The 24,520-nt window shown below is 50.0% G+C and overlaps 1 protein-coding gene across 2 annotated transcripts in view; it reads right to left on the bottom strand.

Annotated features, from left to right (window-relative positions):
• Positions 1–14,653, bottom strand: part of FAM184B (family with sequence similarity 184 member B) — an 856,462-nt gene extending 841,809 nt beyond the window's left edge. The window contains exon 1 of one of the 2 annotated variants that reach the window (XM_086964049.1): positions 14,155–14,653. In XM_086964049.1, coding sequence (XP_086820175.1) covers positions 14,155–14,283 — 129 coding nt within the window. In that variant the 5' untranslated portion in view covers positions 14,284–14,653. The remainder of the gene's footprint in view (positions 1–14,154) is intronic. The other variant, XM_086964050.1, reaches the window with a different exon arrangement.
• Positions 14,654–24,520: the final 9,867 nt, after the last annotated feature.

Here is a 24,520-nt window from a genome sequence, read left to right as displayed (position 1 = left end):
CACAAATCTGGCTTGTGTAAGACTGGCTATTAAAAAATAGAAATATATATTCACCTGCACACCCATATTGATAGGTGTGCCCTTCTAGGAACAAATAGTTTCCACTCAGAAACAATGCTGATACACCTCACTATGGATAATTCGCATTAATTGAATGTGGAATGACTCACAGATAGAGCGGACTACGTCACTTCACTACGTTGCAGGCATGTAAACAGCCTTTATGACTTATGATCCTCTCTTTCTTCACAGGTTTTTTGCAATTTTTATTGTAACCACTCTTGGGTTACAATTATCTTTACCCACTTAGCTATTTGCTATTTTGGGTCCTGAAAGGGTTGCAGGTATGCCAGGGTGTTAGTGTACCCTGACCACCCAACTCCTTTTATATCATTTTGGTCCTGAAGAAAAACCGGTAACTCCCATTTTGGTTTGAAACATGTAGACCTAACACATACCACAGATACACTAGGTCCTAATTAAGCCTTTATTGTATCAACATACACTGTTTTTAATATTGTCCAGTAGTCTTAGAATAAATAATCTTTGGATAAGTCATACCAGGACAATTTTTAACTCACTGACTTTTTTTCTTTTTCACATTCATTACTCACATACCCGCTCCACTGTATCTCAGGTGTCGCAGCACACCTTGACGGCACTCGGCTGTCAAGGTGGCCCCGATGATGAAGCATGTCACCGACCAGGTCGGTGAGTGAGGGGTTCCTTAAAAACAAAGAAGGACTTCTTCTTTTTTTACATTAGTGTCTCATTCCACCAATATTGGTGGTCTAGCCTTGTCTTTGGTGGTACTCCTTATTTTTGTTATATAGTTACCTAACCAGGAGATCGGGGGTACCCTTCCGTCCACCTAGGTGGATAAAATCCCTTTGCTCTCTAACCTTGTTAAATACACGAAGTTTAATTCAGCACAAGAAAAGTACATTGATGGTTTCGGTCTAATTTATATATTTATTTCAAAAGTTAAAATGCCAAATGGTTTCGGTTTCAATTGCCAAATTGTATTATATAATAAACGGTATCTGATGGGAATTCATAAGTCTTGAATAAAGTGGCGTTTTATGCTATGAAGAATTTGTGTGGTCTCGATTATGTGGGCGATGGGCCCTCATGGGGAGCGGCGCGAGCCATCTCCCCCTGGGGAATTTCACGCACATGGAACAGTCCACGCGCTAGTCAGGGGAAGGAGCGTCAGGCAGAGTAGCGCGCGTTAGAGATTGTTAGGTGCGTAGGTAGGTCAGGTAGAGGCACGAGTGAGGAGACGACGGCAGGGCGTTTGCTTTAGCGAGATCTCATCCACCCACCCTTAAAATAAAAAATAAAATAAAAAATAAAAATAAAAAGGCTATAAGAGTTTTTTAGATATTCGCCACTTCAGGACATGATATTCCCTGGCAGATATTTTTGGGAGGCAAAAATTCGGGGGAGGAAAAGTCTAGAGCGGGCTTGTCCTGTCATTAGTGGAGGGGGGGTAGGGGGAGTTTATAGAGAACAATTGAGGGGAAGAATGTAAAGAAAAATGTTGGGGAAGTTTATTTCAGCACAAGAAAAGTACATTGATGGTTTCGGTCAGATTTATATATATATTTCAAAAGTTAAAATGACAAATGGTTTTGGTTTCAATTGTATAATAAACGGTATCTGATGGGAATTCATAAGTCTTGAATAAAGTGGCCTTTCATGCTATGAAGAATTTGTGTGGTCTTGATTATGTGGGCGATAAGTGAAGTGGGAGCAAACTAACTCCATGGTTGTACCACAGAACGCGCTGCCAATGCAAACAAAAAATAAGGCAGGCGAGAAAGATAAGAAACAAGGAAAAACAGTGCAGTTAAGAAGACAGCCAGCAAGAGCAGCGCGGAAGATGGGAGTCACTGAACTCCCCTTCCATAATGGAGATTTCACCCTATATACCATTGACCAGCCCACCCTGTCCTAACACAACTCCTGGCCTGTACCTGCACCCAGCCCCTCCCCCATTGCAGCAGGTGCCTATACCTCTGCCCAGCCGATCCTGTCCTGAAGCAGGAGCCTGTATCTGTACTAAGCCCCTCCTGTCCTGACGCCGCCTCTGCCCAGCCTTCCTGTCATGAATCTGGCATCTGTTCCCAGCCCCTCCTGCCCATAAGCAGGTGTTTGCTTATACCTGTGCCCGACCCTACTGTCCTGAAGCCGGTGCCCTTTACCTCTGCCCAGCCCGACTGTCCTGAAGCAGGTGCATATACTTCTGCCAACCCCTGCACCCTGCAGCAAGAACACTTGCCTAGCGTTACGTGCCTACCCACCCAGTCCTTTCTGCCCTGTAGTTCTGCCCAGCCCCTCCCCCGCTGCAGCACAGGTCTATACCTCTGCCCAGCCCTACTGTCCTGAAACAGGCGTCTAGCAGTAGATGCCTACTCCGCCAGTCCTTTCTGCCCTGTAGTTTTGCCCCGCCCCTTCCCAAGAGAAGGAGAACATGCGGTATAGCATACCGGTTCACGACCTTATTTGTCCCCGTTTCTCTTTAACTCCACAGAATACGTTTTGAGCTTTGTGGCCTCTCCCCTCAATCCCCGTGCAGCAAGCATTTCCCCATTGAGGAGTGAGCGTTTTTTAATATTCTGGCAATGTGTGTTTAGTGTGTCGTTTGTCTTGTGTTGTATGTAATTTTGGATCAAGTTGGTATATTATCACGTCGGTAATCCCTGGCACTAATAATATAGAGTCATGACTTAAGCACGCACAAATCTGGCTTGTGTAAGACTGGCTATTAAAAAATAGAAATATATATTCACCTGCACACCCATATTGATAGGTGTGCCCTTCTAGGAACAAATAGTTTCCACTCAGAAACAATGCTGATACACCGCACTATGGATAATTCGCATTAATTGAATGTGGAATGACTCACAGATAGAGCGGACTACGTCACTTCACTACGTTGCAGGCATGTAAACAGCCTTTATGACTTATTGTTGGACCCGGCCCATTAGGCAGGTTCACCCCTAGACTTTTTGCGTTTTCCTAGCCTATTTATGGAACCTGGTATTTGTGATTTTAGGCCTCTGCGCACTTTTTCACTGTGGTACAGTGTAAAGTGCTTGAGCTCTCTGTGGATGAATGGTGAGTGACCTGCCCTCTCATAGGAATGAATGGGGAATATGTATGCCCATGGTAGTTCCTGATGCGTGGGGAGTGCAGGGGCGAGTTTGGTATGAGAGAACTCGTGAGAATGAATGCCGCAAAATGATGTATGCGACATGGCTGTGTCTAGTCTAGAAGTCCTACTTTTGGAAGTTGGCATATTTGTGTAAGTTGGTGCTAGCGTGTGATTGGCTGGTGAGCCTGGCCCAGAGTGCATGGGCCTGCTTGTGGATTGACTGTCTGGTTTGAGGATGACAGGGGCTGGAGAGCCCAGGAGGTTGTCTGAAGTCAGCCCATGGATGAAAGGCAGCATCTGCTGCCAGGGAAGTGGGAGGAGATGGCACCTGATAGTGAAGGGCTGTTCCTGTGTAACTACAAAGCTGGCTCCACCTCCCGCTGGGCGACTGACACCTCTGTCCCTGATACTGAAGGGGACTTCCCTCTAAACCAGTCCAGCTGGTTCTCACACTGCCTGCTTCAAAGGACTTCAAAGAACTTCAAAGGTTTTGCACTGTATAAAAAGGGGTTGTATCCCCTTCCAAAATGTTCTTGTTTCTGACTTGAATCTGCCAGGGGCATGCTGCTGCTGGGGCTCAGGGGAATCCCTGGGTCCTGCCCAGCTCCTGGACCTCTGATGGACTTTCCTGGACTCCTGGGGGACCCCTCTGCCTTGCTGGGCTGAGGGGGGGACTTTGCTTGCCCCTTGGAATCTCTGGGACCTTGTTGCAGCATGGAGGAGCTGCATTTGCCTGCAGGAAGCGCTGTGCTTCCCCCGGAGCGCCTGGGAGCGCTCTGCCTGTTTTCTGGCGCTGTAGAGAATTTTATTTGGATTATAGCGCTGAGGAGCGCTTTGGCCGCCCTGGCGAGTGCCCACCTCGCTTATTGTTAATTTTGTCCGACTTTGGCTGCCCACGCCGTGATTGCCGCTGCCCGGGGCCAGGACGAGGACCAGGAGCTGCGGTAGCGAAGATCGAAGCCGCCGCGCTCCTATTGGCCCAGCGAGACGAGCCCCTCCAGTAACGCCGCGCTGGGATTGGCCCAGCGCCGCCGCGTCATCGCCGAGGCCGCGCCCTGATTGGCTGACGGCTCGGCATCTCCCAGGGGCTGGTCCCGGGAGCCGCGCTGTCATTGGCTGGCTCCCGGGCGTGTTTTGAAGATGGCCGGGGAGAGGAGTGAAGATGGCGCTGTATGGCCGCAGGTCGGCCGGGCTCCCGTGAGCTGAGGGAGCCCGGCGGCATTGGAGGAGAGAGGCGGAGACACGCGGCGGGGGCGCGAGGCACATTGACGGTGCCTGCCCCCACCGCGAGCGAGGAAGAGCCGCCGCCCGGAGGAGCCCGCCGGTGAGTCTGGGCTGGGGCAGGGCGAGGCAGAGAAGAGGGGAGGGGCGCCGGGACACGTCGTCGGTGTCTGCCCCTCCCGAAGCGCGAGCTCGCGCTCGATGCATTGAAGCCCCGAAGGCTTCAAGGGCGGCCCCAGATGGCAGTGGGCCGCCCCAACGTCACACTCCTGGTGCATATGAAGCCACGAGGGCTTCAAGGGCGGCCCCGGTTGGCAGCGGGTCGCCCCAACGCGTGTAGAGCCCCGAGAGGCTCCTTGCCCCTAACGTGTGTTCAGAGCCATGGAGGCTCTAAGGGGGCAGATTTGTATTTCGTGCCCTGAGAGGCGCTGGGGGCATTTTATGAAGTGACTGGAGAGTCAGGGCGGCCCCGGATGGCAGTGGGTCGCCCCAACGCTGAGAGAGCCTGTGTGGCTCAGAGGGGCCATATGTGTTTTTAACAGCCTGTGTGGCTCCAACGTGCACAGTGTATGTGTTTTAGAGCCTGTGTGGCTCCAGCCTGGGCGCAGTTTGCTCCTAAGGGCCAGTGAGGGCCCTGGCGCAGTTCTTTTGTTCTCCAGGTGCCCAGCACTTAGTGGGCACCTGCCACGTTTAGGCTTTTTGAACTTTAAGACTGGCGCTGCATGGCAGCGCAACCCTGACACTGAGACTCAGGGCGTCTGAGCCCCAACAAGGCCCTTGGCCTAGGGACTGCCACAGGTGGTGGCTTATGGGAGTCTGCGCAATGGTATGGTTATTGCACCTCTGAATGTGATCTTTTGCATCATGTGGTATTCCTGCACCTCTGAAGGTTCTTAGGCCTCATGTGATTTTTGCGCTATTGCTTTACTCTTGACACCTCTGAATGTTTGATGCATTATGTGTCTTTCTTTTCATGCGCTGCACCTCTGAATGTTTAGTCATCATGTGTCTTCTTGCGCTGCACCCCTGAATGTATTTTATTGCATCATGTGCCCTATTCTTAACACCTCTGAATGTGTTACTGCATCATGTGTCTTCCTTTCCATGCGCTGCACCTCTGAATGGTTAGTCATCATGTGTCTTCTTGCGCTGCACCCCTGAATGTAGTTTATTGCATCATGTGCTCTATTCTTACTCCTCTGAATGTAGGTTATTGCATCATGGGTAATGTGTCCTTTTCCTAGACCCCTAAATGCTGAGTGATACTTAGGTGGTTGTCTTTTCTACTCCTCTGAATGTAGGTTTATTGCATCAGGAGTAATGTATTCTTTCTTAGACCCCTAATGCTGTGTGATACTTAGGTGGTTCTTCTTTCTTAGTACAGGTGGTCCTAGTAAGGTCCTGGTTCCTGTTACCAGTGGTTACTGGTTGTTATCTTTGTGATTACCATTTTATGATTTACTATTTCATTCTAGAAGTGATTTTATATTCTACATTTTATCTAGAAGTGCTATATCTGAATATGACAGTGGCCCTTGTGGCCCTGTCTTGTGTACATAATCCCTGTGAATATTGCCTGTGCCAGTTGGCACAATGTATATGTGTGATTTTATCTGATGTGTTTTTACAATACAAAAGTTATTTTTATAATAACCTTGTGTGGAGTCTCTTCTGTGGTGTGCCTAGTAGGTTGTTGCTGTTGTGCGCTGGCGCAAATGCTTTACACATTGCCTCCGAGTTTAGCCTTACTGCTTGTGCCAAGCTACCAAGGGGGTGAGCAGAGGTTATCTTGGCGTGTGACTTCCTTGCCCTGACTAGAATGCTGGTTTATGCCTGGCTTTGGCGTCAGCCTTAGCCTACCAGAAATAGCCAGTTCTAACACTTATGATCCTCTCTTTCTTCACAGGTTTTTTGCAATTTTTATTGTAACCACTCTTGGGTTACAATTATCTTTACCCACTTAGCTATTTGCTATTTTGGGTCCTGAAAGGGTTGCAGGTATGGCAGGGTGTTAGTGTACCCTGACCACCCAACTCCTTTTATATCATTTTGGTCCTGAAGAAAAACCGGTAACTCCCATTTTGGTTTGAAACATGTAGACCTAACACATACCACAGATACACTAGGTCCTAATTAAGCCTTTATTGTATCAACATACACTGTTTTTAATATTGTCCAGTAGTCTTAGAATAAATAATCTTTGGATAAGTCATACCAGGACAATTTTCAACTCACTGACTTTTTTTCTTTTTCACATTCATTACTCACATACCCGCTCCACTGTATCTCAGGTGTCGCAGCACACCTTGACGGCACTCCGCTGTCAAGGTGGCCCCGATGATGAAGCATGTCACCGACCAGGTCGGTGAGTGAGGGGTTCCTTAAAAACAAAGAAGGACTTCTTCTTTTTTTACATTAGTGTCTCATTCCACCAATATTGGTTGTCTAGCCTTGTCTTTGGTGGTACTCCTTATTTTTGTTATATAGTTACCTAACCAGGGGATCGGGAGTACCCTTCCGTCCACCTAGGTGGATAAAATCCCTTTGCTCTCTAACCTTGTTAAATACACGAAGTTTAATTCAGCACAAGAAAAGTACATTGATGGTTTCGGTCTAATTTATATATTTATTTCAAAAGTTAAAATGCCAAATGGTTTCGGTTTCAATTGCAGCAAGAACACTTGCCTAGCGTTACGTGCCTACCCACCCAGTCCTTTCTGCCCTGTAGTTCTGCCCAGCCCCTCCCCCGCTGCAGCACAGGTCTATACCTCTGCCCAGCCCTACTGTCCTGAAACAGGCGTCTAGCAGTAGATGCCTACTCCGCCAGTCCTTTCTGCCCTGTAGTTTTGCCCCGCCCCTCCTCCATTGCAGCAGGTATCTCGACCTCTGCACCGCCCCTGCAGCAGGCGCCTGAACCCTCCGAGCTGCAGCACGTGCCTGTAGTTCTCCGTCCTGCAGCCTTGGCTCAGCCTCTGGGTGTCTGGAGCTGATGAGGCGCTGCTCCCCCTGCGGGTCCTCACCGGGGGATGGAGGACGAGCCCTGTCACCCGGCGGAGCCTCTCTGCGGGCTGCAGGGGCGGGGAGAGCCTGCACAGCTGCTATGAGAGGTGCTGTGAGGGGGCAGTTTGCAGAGCTCATATGAGAGTGGGTGTGAGGGGGGTGGGCAGAGCTCACCCGGTGGCTGCTGTGAGGGCGGAAGGCAGAGCTCCTATGAGGGGCGCTGTGAGGGAGGGGGAGGCAGGGTTCTCCCGGTGGCTGCTGTGAAAGGAGGGGGGGGCAGAGCCTGCAAGGCTGCTATGAGGGGTGCTGTGAGGGAGCAGTTTGCAGAGCCCCTATGAGGGTCGGTCTGAGGGGGTTGGGCAGAGCCCCTCGGTGGCTGCTGCGAGGGCGGAAGGCAGAGGCGCAGATCCTGTTACCAGCCCTTCATCCTGCCAAGCAGGGAAGGGCGGGTCGGAAAATCATGTTAGAAGAATCTGAACTCTGGAAACCCCCAAAATAAGTCCGACCATGACAAAGAAGATGAATGTCTACTAAACAAAACCCTAGGGCACTGAACACTGCCTTTTCCACCATGTAAACGAGCTCCTTTTGAGATAATTATATGTATTTATATCCTATGGTGACGGTGTGAAAGCACGGTTGATGTGCGCTGGAGCCTCTACTGAAGGGCTGTTAAGATCACGGGATGAACTTCCAGAGTGACGACTGACTAAAATGACCACATATCTACGAAGCAAATCTCGGTGTCACTAGCCAGATCCGCCTGCCTCGCGCTCTCTGCCTTCTTTTGTTAAAGAAGATCAAACGGTGGCTGTAAAGGACACGTGACAGTAGAACTGGTGAAAAGAAAGAAAACTAACTTTTTGACTTTTAAAGGGGAAGTTGGAGATCCCTTACAAACAAAAGTCCTTATGTCCTGCACAAACAGATGACTAAGTCGGGGCTGTGACTGAGAGGGCGGGGGCTGCCCGCGCATGCGCGTCATTCCTAACTTTCGATATGAGCAGCGAGTCCCGGCGCCAAATCAGAGTGCGGCGGCTGAAGTCCCGGGTCCCAGGAGGGGATCCTATGCCGAGACTGACCCGCTGGCTGCCGAGGGAGAGATGGACACGCGGAAAGAGCCCAGTGAGTGGGGTGGGCGGGGGGGATGCGCGTGTGTCTGTGCATGTCTGTCTGTGTGTGTGTGTGTGTGTGTGTGTGTGCGCGTGTGTCTGCGCACGTGTGTGTGCCTGCTTGTGTGTGCATGCAGTTGTGTGTGTGTGCGTGTGTGTGCGCGCACGCGTGTGTGTCTGTGTGTATGTGTTACCCACTTCCTGGCAATGTAGGACAGGAGATGTGCACGGCGTGTGGGTGAATGTGCGCGCTCACGTGGGAGAATCCCCTGCGCGTGCCCATCCCCTGTCTCAAATTCCCAGGAGGTGGATGACAATAGATGCTTTGCTGGATGCAGCTGCGCTGCTACACCAGCTCAACCTAAAAACAACTGACTGATTATCTTGAAGTAATGAAATGTTGGATGCTTCTCAGTCAGGTTTTAGAGCAAAGCATAGCATAGAATAGCTTTCGTAGCAGTGACTGACATCATTAGGTGCTAGCTGGACTTTGGTACACCTGCTATTCTCATGCTCTTAGACTTAGGCACAGCATTTGATACTGTGTCCGATACTAAGTTACTACAAAGATTTCAAGAAGTCGGGATTGACGGCTCTGCACTGGCTTGGTTCCAGAACCTCTTGAAGGATAGAATGTAGGGTGTCTCGCTGGGTGCTTTGAAGGACAAGACCAGGCTGATCGGTAAAAGAGACTGTAGCGGGGTGGTGCCCCCCTACACCAAGTACGGGTTTTGGACCCCGACGAGAGAACCTTTGTCAAACCCCCCCTGTTTATTCCCCGACACGGCGTGTGGGTGAATGTGCGCGCTCACGTGGGAGAATCCCCTGCGCGTGCCCATCCCCTGTCTCAAATTCCCAGGAGGTGGATGACAATAGATGCTTTGCTGGATGCAGCTGCGCTGCTACACCAGCTCAACCTAAAAACAACTGACTGATTATCTTGAAGTAATGAAATGTTGGATGCTTCTCAGTCAGGTTTTAGAGCAAAGCATAGCATAGAATAGCTTTGGTGGCAGTGACTGACATCATTAGGTGCTCGCTGGACTTTGGTACACCTGCTATTCTCATGCTCTTAGACTTAGGCACAGCATTTGCTACTGTGTCCGATACTAAGTTACTACAAAGATTTCAAGAAGTCGGGATTGACGGCTCTGCACTGGCTTGGTTCCAGAACCTCTTGAAGGATAGAATGTAGGGTGTCTCGCTGGGTGCTTTGAAGGACAAGACCAGGCTGGTCGGTAAAAGAGACTGTAGCGGGGTGGTGCCCCCCTACACCAAGTACGGGTTTTGGACCCCGACGAGAGAACCTTTGTCAAACCCCCCCTGTTTATTCCCCGACACAGACTCTCCCTTCAGCTGACCTCGACATCACCGGGGCGTCCGAGGACTTTGAGGAGGCCTGGCCCTTTAACTTGAAGCAACAATCGGAAGAGTGGGCGTGTCCTCCTGATGACGCGGCTGACGCGGCGGAGCTAAAGGCGGAAGTACGGAAGGAGAAGGCGTGCTTGTACACTGGAGGTTGGAGAGTGGAGAGAGAGTCGAGAGGTTGGAGTTCGGAGAGAGAGTCGGGAGAAGAGGATATCGAGGCGGAGAAAGGAAGACCGGAGGGAGAGACCGTACCATCGTCGGAGTGGAAGCCAGAAGGCCACCGTCCCCAAGCGTCGCCCAGCCACACACCCGGGGGAGGTGTGTGGCTAGCACAGGTACGAAGGAGAGTTGCGGGTTGGGTCGGGAGAAAGGGTGGGGCGGACGTGTGATTGGGATCCCCCTCCGTCCAGGCACCCCTATCCCTGAGCACTTCCCTCACAGAGCGAGAGTCCTGAGTGCTGCACATTGGAACCTCCTCACACCCCCTTCCTTTTCACTACTGCTTATCCAGACAAACCCCCCTGATACCTCCTTTTCTTTATTTTTGGGTTTCATCCGGATCGTGAGCCACCACGGACGTGGACAAGCCCCCAGCGAGGAGGAGCCCAGAGGGATACAGACGAGTCGAGACTCCCAAGTCCAAAGCCTGTAGGAGAAGCCGGAGCCGATCCCCACGCAGAACTCTGCATTCTAGAAAAACTTGCACTGACTATCTGTTTGCCTCAATAAAGCCCTTAGTAACGAAAACGCGACTCCTGCCCATTCCGCCCGCAAACGTAACAGAGACCCTCAAGGGTCATGCTTGAACCCAACTCTATTTAACATTTATGTGACACCCATTGCCAAAGTCATCGGAGCATATGGGTTTGATATCATATCATATGAGAATGACACTCAATTATGCTTGTCCTCAGATGAAGATCTTGACAAAGCAAAGTATCGCTTTTCGGCTTGTGTGAAGGCGATTGTCAGGGAGATGTCGGACAACTTCCTCCAGCTGAACCCAGAGAAAACAGAGATAATTCTGTTGGGGAAAGTCCAAATCCTGTCGTCTCCAGAGTGGTGGCCACCTGAGTCAGGCAAGGCCCCCATCCCAAGAAAGGTAATAAAAAATCGAGGTGTCAAGAAAGATCGGGAACCAAAAATGAAAGACCAAATTCTAGCCACCACCGACACCTGCTTCCACACGCTATGTTTAATTAATGAGGCATTACCATTTCTTCCCTTATCTGCCAGGAAGACCTTGATACAGGCTTTTGTTGTAAGCTGGCTGGATTAGTGCAAAGCGCTATTGGCTTCTGCCAATGAGTCATTATTGTCGAACTGCATGTCGTGCAAAACACAGCAACACGGATGATTTGCTTACGCTCCCCTTTTAAAATCTCTTCACTGGTTGCCAGTGAAGAAGAGGAAGAAATTCAAAATGTGCTGCTTAACCTATAAAGCAAGAGACACACAATGATGAACTGAATGCAGAACAAATCATATGGCTGGGGCTGAACTGGAAAGGCACGGGGCAAAAAAACTATGGATTTAGGCCCAGATCTCTGTACTGGGGTGAATGTTTGACATTGTGCAGCATGCTATCCATCAATTATTCTTTTTGCATTTGTCACCCTGAGTCGGATGGGTATGCCCAGACGTGGGACCCGTGATCTCCATGCCACTGGAATCAAGCTAGTCTGACTTTTGAGGGGTGACACCCCGAAACCGGTCCCAGGATGCTTGTTTCCAGTCCAGCGAGGATCTGGCCTGGCAGTTTAGTGTGGACTGTTTCCATGGGGAACAGGGTCAAGACTGATTTGCTTGTGGCTGGGTCTGAACTGGAAAGACACAGGGAGCAAAAAAACAATGGATTTAGGCACAGGTCTCTGTACTGGGGTGAATGTTTGAGATTGTGCAGCATTCTCTCCATCAATTGTTCTTTTTGCATTTGTCACCCATAGTGGGATGGGTATGCCCAGACTTGGGTCCAGTGCTCTCCATGACGCTGGAATCAAGCTAGCCTGGCTGATGAGGGGTGACACCCCGAACAAGTCCCAGGATGCTTGTTACCAATCTAGGGAGGACCTGCCTGCCCGTTCGGGCTGGACTGTTCCCAAGGGAAACAGTGATCATGGCTGATTTGCATACAGCTGGGTCTGAACTAGAAAGGCGTGTAGGGGCAAAAAAGGATGGATTTAGGCCCAGATCTCTGTACTGGGGTGAATGTTTGACATTGGCAGCATTCTGTCCATCAATTCTTCTTCTTCATTTAACCTACAAGGCCCGGCTTGGCAAAGGTCCTGAGTATCTATGTCAGAGGCTCAAACCCTGCTATGAATCTGCGCTCCAGTGAGAAGGACTTAATGTCATACCCTCGTATTTGACGATCTAGATGCGGTGGAAGGTCCTTCTCCTATTTGGCCCCCACCCTCTGAAACGAATTACCATTTTTTTTTAAATGACCTGCCTATAATAAATTTTGAAAAGCAGTAAAAAAGGCATTGTATTAGATTTGGTTTTCGCCTTTCTGCACTGATGGTGCGCCGAGACACACTAGATGGGATGATTTGTGTGCGTTATCAAATGTAATCATTTATTCAAGGTAGTCCTTAGTAAAGGACTACAATTAAGTTCCATTTTCTTCTGTGTTCCATTCAGAACAGGGCAGTCTCCTCCTTGTTTTTTATCCAGATCTCTCTTTTCCATGAAAAGGCTGGCTGCTTCACACAGTAAACGTTCACTGTACTGCTTCCAGTCATTTGTGCCTTTTTTTATAAAGTAATTCCCTGTTTGTAACCTATGAGAACTCGAGGTGAAGCAAAAAGCTGACTGATGCATCTTGGAGGCAGTGGATTTGATTCATTATGTCCATTGCGTACAGGTGTGCCTCTGCCATGTCCCTGAAACAGGAGGTCAACCGAGATAAGCTGACTTACTGGGCACAGTTCCCAAAGCACAGTTTGGCATGCTTTTTGTGTTCGCTGTTTACTTCAACATGAGCAGCTGTTGGGATAAACTCACAGCGGTTACCACATTTGTGATGCCCTTGTCCTGAACACTGGTGCTCGCAGTGTTTCAAATCTTGTTGACTACCTGGGTATTCACTATCTCAATTTGTAATGATTTTGTCAAGGAAAGTGGATGGGGAGGAAATGGTCAGATCACTCACTGGTGATCTTCTTTACTCAAAATCTTCATAGTAATGGCCTTACATTTCCACCTTCCCAATCTCCAAAAACATTACATAACCACAGTGATCTTGCTTAGTATTTTTCAGGTTGACACTTCACGAGAAAGACATTTTATGGTAGCCAGATGGGGAGCGATCACCTATGGAGCTCCAAAATTATAACAAAAAAGAAGGACAAATGGAGACTTGTCTGTCTTGTAGGTGAGGCCTCAGCACCTCGATTTATAAAAGGATGTGACGAGGGAGATTTAGACATAGAATAATGAAGATTAAAGTAAGTAGTGTAGCCGGAATCCAATTTTTGATTGTGAAGCATGCAGCTACTCTGCATTATCAGTGGAGACTGTGCTAGCTACGCTGGTCAGGGAGTGAGTGCTCTGTTTTTGCTCCATCTCAAGCAGTTTGCAGCTGCACCCAACGTATTCCAAGCTCAGCCTGCACCTGCTGCTGATATTGCAAGCCAACTCGCATTCTACACAAGGGGCGGGCCTTGTTATGTTTATTCAGCCAATGAAAGGAACGGGGACTGTAATGCTACGCTCCTTGTCCTGCACATGGAGAAAGGATATTTGCAGTACTTGCTTCGCAGACCAGTTGCTGCAGCCTGCGCTGCATGCATAGCGCTGAAAAGTTAACTCTTCTCAGGCAATCTATACATGCTCCTTGTTCATCAGCAAAGGCACTGCAAATGAAACGAACTAGTTCTATGTGTCCTGTTGATATACGAGGCGCAGTAATGCAGGACCCTGATTGAACACAGGAATGAAGCGACGGGTTGCAATAGGCAGCGCGGCGATCGCAAGAGCTTTCGGGGAGGAAGAGGTTCCTATATTTACCCCCCTGTGTCGACATCAGTGCTGAGGGAATTTGGTGGGCAGGGTGACGAGTGAGGGGCCTGTGTGGTGCAGCAGCAAAGGCATATTGCTGCTCTCTTTCACAGGCGCGTCCTGTACGACTCGTGCAGTGCAGGATCCGGGGGTGCGACCTGTGCCACCGAGGGGACGGTGCAGTCACAGCACAGCTCACATGCAGCGTTTACCTTCGCCCCGACCCTGCACTGCCGTTCCTCATGTCCAATCTATAAATGCGCAGAGGTGACCCCGCCCCATTCTTCTTACCTTGGTGAGCTGGGCGATCTTTTTGCACATTTTCGTATGTATTTCTTGGCCGTATTCCTCGGCGGGGTCCGGGTGCTCGGTTTTCGAGCCGTTGCAGGTCGCGGGCGGGTGCACCTTGACTGAAGCCATTATTCGATTTTCCGAGGTGGTTTGCAGTCCGGCTCCTGCCCTGTCCTCCTCGGGCTGGCAGCAGCAGCAGCTGCTAGAAGGCTTCTCGCCCAGTGGCGGGCGAGCGGAGGCGGCGGCGCAGGTCTCGCGCACAGGCTCGCTCTCCTCTCAGCAGCCGCCGTCTGACGCCCCTCGCTCCGGCGCTGCAGATCTCCAGACCCTTCATCAAAGCAGCCCGGACAGGGCGAAGCGTGCGCGAGGCTTCGTGGTGTGTTTTTTTGGTCCGCTCTGACAGAAGATATGCCTCCGATGGGCTGCGTGCTGCGAATTCCTGGGAGCACCCACCGCATTACAGTATGCGGGGCACGTTGTTACACGGCGCTTTCAAGAAGGCATTGTTGAGTCACATTCCTGATTATAAGACCCTCATTCGGCCTTCTCTTTCTGAGCGCGTTTCCCAGTTGCCCTCTGCCACCGATCCTGTCTCTGGCGAAAGCTGTCGAATACATTTTTCTTCGGGAGTTATGGAGTTTGATTGGCGCTGGGTGCCCGTGTCAAAGGAAAGACGTGCTTTATTTTAACAGGTAGTAAGTAACCTCAAGGATTTATAACTTTCTCTGAAATTAGATATATCTTATATTTGACACCTCGTGCCCCCGACGACACTATTACACAATTGCCAACCCAAATCTTGAAGAAGTTACGTCTTAAAAAGCAAAAAATTGAGTTACGATGCGACGGTTCATAGGATTATTTTTTATGTTTTGTCCCATTATTTAAGACTGTGCACACCATCTGTTGGGCCAACGTACCTTGCTGCACGAGTGACATGGGTTAAGTGTATAAAACCCCCCATAAATAATTACTTCATTACAATAACTGTAACCCCATTCCACTCCTACCCGGCCCCTTCCCTTCTCCGCTTCCACTTGGACCAAAGCAAAATCTCTAGCGACGCCTACCCAGCCAGTGCCCGCAGTACCCATCCTGACGCTGCTGGGAGAGCTGTTTATTTCTTCTGTTTACTCTAAATACATTAAAAAGTGAGTTTACTCTAACATAGACCGTGTTCACTCTGTCCATCTTGAAATGATGTCGAAACACACAATAATGCCATTTGTTATTGTTCTAAATAAAGAAACGCAATCTTTACACTAATAAACAGTGAATCCGTTCCCAGAAACTTCTCACCGCATTGTACATAACCAAGGACATCCCAAAGGTCCCAGGCTGTCATTGTAAAATCAATGTATCAACTATAATCCTTGAATAAACCATGAGACTGAAAATCCAGTGTAATAGTACCATGGCATGATCTTCAAATGTAATCTGGCGTACAATGTTTCTTCTTGCTTGCTCCCCGTTGGTGCATAGCCTGAGAACCATGTATTTGTGTAGTAATGTATGAAAACCATTGTTCAAAGTTCTATAAAAGGACGCACTTTTCTCTGTACCCCGGAACCCCCATTTCCCATTCTTATGATACTGACAGGGGACTTTAATTCTAATTTAATATACACCCCGGACGAAGATGAGAAGCTAATAGCTGACAATATTTACTGGATTGTTCCACAACAAAACTAGCTAAAGAGACCATTTCCGGACCCCGTAGGTCAACGTCTGGTAAATGCTCTAGAGTTTCTAGGATTGAGAGTAATCAACGGTAGAACAGATGACTTCAGACTTCCCACCAAAACATATATGCTATGGAGGAAAGACACAATCAAAACTGGATTATACAGCCATCTCGTTAGCATTGATGCCATTACTCTCTCATTTTTCCATAGAGTACACAACCAGGAGTGACCATTCTTACCAGCATATACATTTCAGCTTAAAACTAGCCAAACATTAGGCAAACCTTACAATAGAAGGAAGCATTTACACAACTGACCTAAAACGCTTAAAATGGTCAAACGAAACGATAGAAGCACTCCAGACTAAATTAAAAAGGTTGATAATGGATAGTGAATTTGAGGCCCCAAACAAAATACAAGCTTGGGTAAAATTCACTTTGGATCTTACAACATTCAATCAATCAATCAATCATAGCATTTGTAAAGCGCACTACTTACCCGTGAGGGTCACAAGGCTCTGTGGTGGAAGGGGGGGTGGAGGGTCGGGGGGGGAATGCTGCTACTACTCAAAAAGCCAGGTCTTGAGGAGTCTTCTGAAGATCAGCAGGTCTTGGGTCTGCCGTAGGTGGATGGGGAGGGTGTTCCAGGTCTTGGCGGCGTGGTGGGAGAACGATCTGCCGCCGGGGGTTGCTCTTCGGATGCGGGGGACTGTGACGAGGGCGAGGTCGGCGGAACGAAGCTGGCGGGTGGGGGTGTAGAAGCTTAGTCGTCTGTTGAGGTATGCTGGTCCCGTGTTGTGGAGTGCCTTGTGTGCGTGGGTGAGGAGCTTGAAGGTTATCCTCTTGTTGAAGGGGAGCCAGTGCAAGTCCTCAGGTGGGGTGTGATTTGGCTGCGGCGATGGATTTTGAGGATCAGGCGAGCCGAGGCGTTCTGAATGCGTTGATGTTTCAGGAGTTTGGCCGGGCACCTGCGTAGAGGGCTTTTCCGTAGTCCAACCTGCTGCTGACGAGGGCCTGGGTGACTGTTCTTCTCGTTTCGGTGGGGATCCACTTGTAGATCTTGCCGAGTAAACAACACCAGACTAAAAATAAAAAAATAAAAACTGTTATTACACTGTTATTGGTGAGGTGGATGCTGCGGGGCACTTCGCGAGGGTCGATATGGGCCTCTGCGTGTGTAACTCAATATTTTAGGGTGGAATAAATGGGATATAACGGTATGCATACCGGGAGTGGGGTTACCCGCATTCCCTGAAATTGTTCATGGTTGGGCGACAGGCACACTGCATGTGCATGGTGGGTGTGGCGGGCGGTTTTAGTCCCGCTGAGCAGGGAGGCAGCGAGGGGGAGTTTGTTGTTCTTAGGGTATTTTTGAGTTCACGTTGGTTGGGAGCAGCTATTGGAAGACACTTTGCAGAAGGACGAAGCACCTACTTACACATTTACAGCTTTGTAAACAATTGCATCTTATATCTGTGCATTCTGGTCAGTATTCACACTCAGCTCATTGATTTCACACCCCATGAAGCCACAGGGTGTTTGATCACAATCGTAGCGGCATGGGGATCGTCGCTGAGGGTCTCACTCACCAGATACACTGTGTGAACTCCAACAAACTACTATCAGACTCTTATGGCGAGTGGTCTAGGACTTAGACTCATGACATGGAACGTTAATGGGCTAGGAGACTAAATTAAGCAGGGAATAGTGTTACAATATATTCACCGTCAGGGGCTAGATATGGTCTTGTTCCAGGAAACCCACCTAATAGGTAACTCCTGCAAGGCCCTAGATAGGAAGGGTTATCGTATGGTCACACACACAGGTTTTACGTCACGGTCCAGGGGGGTGGGAATCCTCTTCGTAAGGGTTGTCCCTTCATGATACAAGACATGTGGACTGATCCACACAGCAGATATGCAGGTTGTACTGGCATTTGGGAGGGCAGAATTCTTAATTTTATTTCAGTGTATGCCCAGCCGGGCCTCCAACGCATGACACTTACAGATGTGGGTGCGATACTATTGAACTTACCCATGGGCATTTTGGTGATGGGAGGAGATTTTAACCTTGTAATGAATGGCCAAGTAGACCGGTCCCCACCTAGACGTGACTCAACACACGACTCGCATCGACATGACTTTACTAATGCCCTGGGAATGGTGGACATCTGGAGATGCTCTCACCCCCAGGACGCATTCTACACGTTCCAATCAGGGGTGCATGGCAGCCAATCACGACTTGATTACTTGTTTACCCAAGCACAACACATACAGGACTTCACCAATTTAGCCTGCCTGGCAAGAGGTGTTTCTGATCATTCCCCGGTCACTGCAGTTTTCGGAGAGCACCGTATTGTGCAACCAGGCCCCATCATAATTCAGCCCTGGGCGCTAAAGATGCCACATGTCAGGGACAAATTACGGAAAGACACTGATTTCTATTTTGAGGAGAATACAGGAACTGTCCAGTCGGCAATAACGCTCTGGGGTGCATTTGGGGCAGTTATAAATGGGAGAGCACTGTCCTTGATGGTAGGTCACAGGGCGGAGCGTAACCGGCGTGTGACTGAGCTAGAAAAGGAGATCTTGACTCTTGAACACACAACCTCACAGTACCCCGATCAGGATCTTCTACATAACCTTAATGTCAAGAGACAAGATTATAAACAACTGCTGTTAGAGGACGCCAACAGGCGCACTTTTGCTTCCCGTCATAGAATATATGAACAAGGCGAGCGAACGGGAAAACTTCTGACATGGCTGGAACGCAAAGAACAGGCGGCCAGATGGGTGTGCGCAATCAAGGGGCCAGATGACATCCTTATCTCTGACCCTCAGGGCATCGCAGAGACATCCGCCAAATACTATGAACAAACTTACAAAATGCCACGAGACTCGCAGGCACCATGGGGGGCGGAGCTCCTGGCTACTATTGAGGTATCAACTGTCTCTCAAGAAGAAAGAGAGGCCTTAGAGGTCGATCTCTCCGTTGAAGAGCTACAGAAGGCAATTCAGGATATCCGGGCCTGTAAGGCGATGGAACCCAATGGGCTTCCGATCGAACTCATGAAACCTATGGCAACGAAGCTCGCTCCTCACTTATTGAATTTGTAAAATGAATGCTATGGAATCCAGCTCCTCCCGGCCGACATCCGCGAGGCCACCATTGTGGTTATCCGCAAACCCGGCAAGCCGGAAGACGAGTGCACATCTTACCGGCCGATCTCACTGATAATGGTAGAGGACAACATTTTGGGCAAACTGTTGGCTAACCGACTGCTTCCATACCTCGCTGGCTTGATTCACCCGGACCAGTCAGAGTTCATGCCAGGCCGTAATACGGCTCATAACTTACGACACGTCCATGGGGCGCTGGGTCTGGTGGGAAATATAGATTAGGAAGCGATCTTGCTCGCGCTTGACGCAAAAATGGCATTCGACACCATGGCATGGGATTATCCGTGGTCTTGACTCGCATTGGTCTAGGGCCCAAGTTGATGGGGTGGATCAGATTACTATACAACCTTCCCATTGCCCACGTCTCAGTAAACAACCATCGTTCAGGCTCTTTCCCCTTGTGTCGAGGCACGAGGCTGGGCTGCCCTCTGTTGCCACTCCTCTGCGCCCTGGCCCTCGAGCCTTTAGCGGTTTGGATCAGGGGGGATCCCTGTGTCCGGGATTTAAAATGGATGGACGAACACGAAGACCGCATATCACTATACGATGACGACTTCTTACTTTATCTCACTTTTCCGGCGCGCTCCCTTCGCCGCGTCCTCCACATTTTCCATATATTTGGGACCCACTCCGGCTACCAGATAAACTGGTCCAGATCCCAGATGTATTCCCTTTGGGGTGATCCGCCACAGAGCCCCCGAGGATATACCATTCCTGTGGCGGCCCAGGGCTTTCGCTACCTCGGGATCTTTATCACAACTGATGAGGCAGCGTTCTATGAACGGAATCTGCTGGGTCCGTTGCAAAGGTTTAAATCTGATGTCACCCACTGGAAGACGCTACCCCTCACCCTTCTGGGCAGGGCGTCTCTATTCAAGATGCTCGCCCTGCCACGCTTCCTTTATGCCCTACAAAACACCCCCTTTCCGGTCCCCGATTCCTACTTTTCGCAGATCGACTCTACAGTTAGCAATTTATTATGGGATAATGGGCCACCTCGGGTAGCCATACACAAGCTCTCTATGGGTTGGTACGATGGAGGCATCTGGTTGCCGGACATGCGCCAGTACTACCAGGCGTCTTAATTAGTTGTCTTTAACAGATGGGTGTTGGATCCCAATCCGACCCAAGCTTCCGCACCGATCTGTGGTTAATGGGGAAGGGTGGCTACAATAGAACGCTATTTTCAAATCCCAAGAAACTAGGTTTGACCGGCCCTAAGGTCCGTACAGTAGACGTGTGGCATGGGGCCCAACGACGTAAGGGATGGCGGGGCGACTGACAAAAGCGACCCCCCCTGTGGGAGCCCGACATCCTGGGACGCCTCAGGGCTTGTGCAGGATTCGATAAGTGGGACATGATCGGCATCTCCAAGGTGGGGGATATGTGGATTAAGGGCAAAAAGGCCTTATTTGCAGAACTCAAACTTAAATATCAGCTGGCACCTTCAGAACACTTCCGGTATCTCCAGATTAGCCATGCAATAGCCTGCGCCCTTCCTACATTCACCTTCCTCCCAGAATTCTCTCCCTTGGAGGACAGGTTGTTGCTGGACCCAATGGACAGCAAAGCTGTCTCCCTAACATACAAGAAGCTCATCAACAACCAGCCCGATCCAATGCTGAAATTTTGTGCCAATTGGGAGACAGATTTGGGTACTATCACTGATGAGGACTGTCTTGAAGCGCTAGCTTCCGCCGTGAAGTGGCCATCCCAATGCGACTACGGCTGGTCCAGCTTAAGATCCTGCACAATGTATATTTTGATGCTAAGCTGCTATTTAGACTGGGCAGGAGACCAGACATAAACTGTCTTCGACACTGCAATCAATTAGGCACATTCATACACATTATATGGGAATGCCCCCACATACAGCGATACTGGGTAGATGTTATAAACCCATACATCCAACTCCCCGCCTATGCCTCCTTAACATCTGGGAGGCAACGGACCTCACCCAAACCGAACAATCATGGGCCACCGTGGGATGGAGCATAGCAAAGAGAAATATTGCCCAGAAGTGGGGGTTGGATACTTTACCACGTTGCGGGATTGGGCTAAGGACATGGACCATGCTATGGTAGCTGTGAGAAGTTGGCCTGATATGCAGTGCTCACTATTCTAGTGCTCACTATGTATCAGTCCAAACAACCCTTATTGATGATTGGTTGTAAGTCAACCTTATAGACCAGCTATCCTAGTAGCGTGCACAAGAGCAGTCTTTAGGCTAAACTCTAGAGGGCGTGTTAAGCCAGCTGTTATACCATCACATGTACCCCTTGAACACCAAGTGAAAGGACATTACACAAGTTGACCAAGGGCCCGTCTGGAGCAACAAGACTAGCGATGGAGATGTCGTCGTTCGTCGTCAAGAGGGCTACAAGCCAGCAGGCAAGTGGCCAGACAACGCGGTGAGCAGCAAAGAGCAGAAGGGCCCTACGCAGATCTCGTGGATGCTGGGGGGCTGGACTTCGGTGCTGGAGCTGCTCAGGGTTAGGGCTTCTCAAACCCCAAAGCAGTCGCTCGAGGATCCCTCGGCGGTCGTGCTGGATAAGCTTAGTGCAGTTCTGAAGATGGCCGGTCCCTCGAGGTCTCGTCACACCCACGGATCTCAGCTGAGCTGACGATGTAGGTAGAGGTCAGAGGTGCCAGGGAAGCCAGGTCTCGTCGTGCTGGTCGGTCTGGTTCCGGAGGAAGGACGTGCAGCAAACCGCAGGTTACTTAGGTGGTGCCCGCAGATGCAGGGTGACTACTCCTTAGTCACAAGGGAGAAATCTTAGGAAGAAGTCTTGAGTTCCTTTCGTAGAAAGTAGTTTCAGGATTCAAAGATGATCTAATTTGGAAGGGTCCCCGCTCCCACCTTTATACTAAAGAAAGGGGCTGGTACGGGACTAGGTCCTGCCCATGGGTGGGACCAGGAAGGGGGGTGGTTACACCCCTCTCCCATGCCGGAATTTCCCCAGCTCAGGGGCTGGTGTGCCCCTGGAACTGGTTCTAGCCGGCAGATGCATAGTGAACACCGGGGTGCCACTTGCAGTCACCTTCCTATTCAGCCCTGCCTACCCAGGATACACAAAACCCTGTCTGGGATGGTGCTAGCACCGCCCCTGACAGGAAACCCTTTGTCCAAGCTCTCCTCGCGGGAAGGACTCCCAGCAGCAGGAGGTCAGACTTGTGTCTGTGGTGGCAGCATCCATTTTGTGATGCTGAGGCTCGAGTTAACTTTAACCGGGGTTCACAGTTACATACATGTCGTGTCCCTCTAGAAGGGTGGAATGCTAACCCCGTCGCCAGAATTGGCGAGGGGTTAGTATTCCAATTCGTATGACACCTTACTCGACATGTTTTGATAAAGCGATACCAGAGTTGGCATATAACCGCGAGGATTATAATGCACTTAAGAGTATATGGTATGCGTTATCATGGAACAGCTATTAGGACTTGGTTCCACAAGCTGAAAATGGGCTCAGCTCATGCCAGAGCACCATCTCACATGATTCCAAGCACTCTGCCTTCAGGATTGTTAAGGCCTGCCATAGGAGTGACTGATAGGAATCTATGTGTCCATTTTAGGGTTAGATATAGGTATACTATATCTAAAGCAAAGGTTGATTACACCACCTTGCCCCAGCTGTCGTGCAGCCAGTTGTGTCAGATTTAGATGGCCAGCCAGGGGTGGCATAATACATGCTGCAGTCCCTGGTAGGCCCTGGGTACACCTATGCCCTGAGTTACAGGGTCTGATAAGGTGGCCCAGTACCAATTGGATATGTACCTAAGGTACATGGAATCCATTTTACAGAGAGAGCAGTAGGCCTGGGGTCCTGATTGGCAGGGTCCCAGGCCAACTATGTCAAAACCAGCTAAAGCACAAGGCAAAAAGTTGGGGGCAACCATAGTCAAGAGCTACCCTCCTACACACCCCCCCCCCCAAACAAAAGGAGGTAAGCCTCTATTACCTAAGTGGCCATATAAGGAAGGACCAGCTCTGGCTTGGTTTCCCCCTGTGTCATGGTCCACTAAGCAACCCCTCACCCTAAGGGTATCTGAGGGTCTCCACCATAGGTAATCTCTGTCTTTGGTGTGTCTTGGGAAAGTAAAAGGCTGATGCTGGGATGGAGTACTGAAGTGAGGCTCCTCTACCTTTGGGCTCAACTTCCTCCAATCACCATCCATCAGGTGTGCCTTTCTTTCTGTAGCTGAGATGCACTGTGCTCTCAGGGTCAACCTCTGGCTACCTAAAGCTGGAGGCTGGGTCCCTCTGTTTGGCTTACTGGAGGGACAGGTCAGGTTTGGGGTTTTTATGCCCCAGGTTTGGCTGTGCCCAACAGTGTCCAGCTGTGGGAGGTCCCTAGCTAATTTTAAGGGGGATCCCTCAGGAGTTTGTTTTATTTTTACTGGGCTAGGATTACTAGCTTCAGTGCCCTTAATCTGCTGATTGGGGGGTTCTTGTGGACAGTGGGCCCTTTGGGGTCCACTGGCCTCCCTGACCTCTGCAGCCCTGGGCTGACTGAGGCAGGGTAGAGAGGTGCAGGCTACCTGCTCCAGACTGGGTCCCACCTGGGAAGGGTCCACTGCTATCAGGGGCTCTGCCAGGCTAGGCCTGACTACCTCTGGGGCAGTTCCTTCACCAGGGGTAGAGTCAGTTCCCTGGGGAGGCTGGCTCTCACCTAGTGTCTGGGAGGGGGAAGTCTTTTCTTCCTCCTCAATGCTCTCAGTTTGGGTGGAGTGATCCATTGTTTCAGGCTTCACAACCCCACTATCTGTCTGAGTAGAGGCTGAGACCATTTCAACCTTACCAACCTTTTCAGGAGGGCACTCAGTCTGTGTGTGGGCTGTGACTGTCACAGCCCTCCTAATCTGTTCTGGAAAGTCTGTCTGAGCCTGGGCAGTGGCTACCACTGCCCTTCCAACCTTTTCAGGGAGGACTGGTGCTTGGACTGGGGCTGTAGCTATTACTGCCTCACTAACCTTTCTGGGTAGGCCTATCATCATGGAGTGGGTTTCTTGCTCCACTTCAGCCCATGCTGAGAGTTCCAGGTCATTCCCCAGTAGACAATCTACAGGTAGGTTGTCTGTCACTGCCACTCTCATGGGCCCTGTGACATTACCCCAACTGAGCTCGACTACTGCCATGGGATGCCTTCTTTTCACTCTATGAATATCTGTCACCTGATAACTAAAACCAGGGGTCAGTTGAGCAGAGGGGACCAGATGGTCAATCACCATGGTGATGCTGGCCCCTGTGTCTCTGAATGCCTCAACTTTCTGACCATTGATAAGGGGCTCTTGTCTATACTTTCCCAAAGTGTGGGAACCAGTAGTGAAGTTGGCAAACCCCATGCCAGTCTCACAGACAAGAGTTGTGTTAGGGGATCTGGCTAGGCCATGATCCACCTGGTTTCCCAAGGTAATGCCCACCACATTCTTGGGGGCACTCCCACCACCTGGGGGATTACCACTAGTGGTAACAGGAGGTCTGGGAGTAGTACCTGGGGGTATG

The sequence above is a fragment of the Lissotriton vulgaris genome, chromosome 3_2 (assembly GCF_964263255.1).
Source record: "Lissotriton vulgaris chromosome 3_2, aLisVul1.2, whole genome shotgun sequence".
NCBI classification, from domain to species: domain Eukaryota; kingdom Metazoa; phylum Chordata; class Amphibia; order Caudata; family Salamandridae; genus Lissotriton; species Lissotriton vulgaris.
The sequence above is the reverse complement of the archived record's forward strand: the minus strand, read 5'-3'. Positions and strand labels throughout refer to the sequence as shown.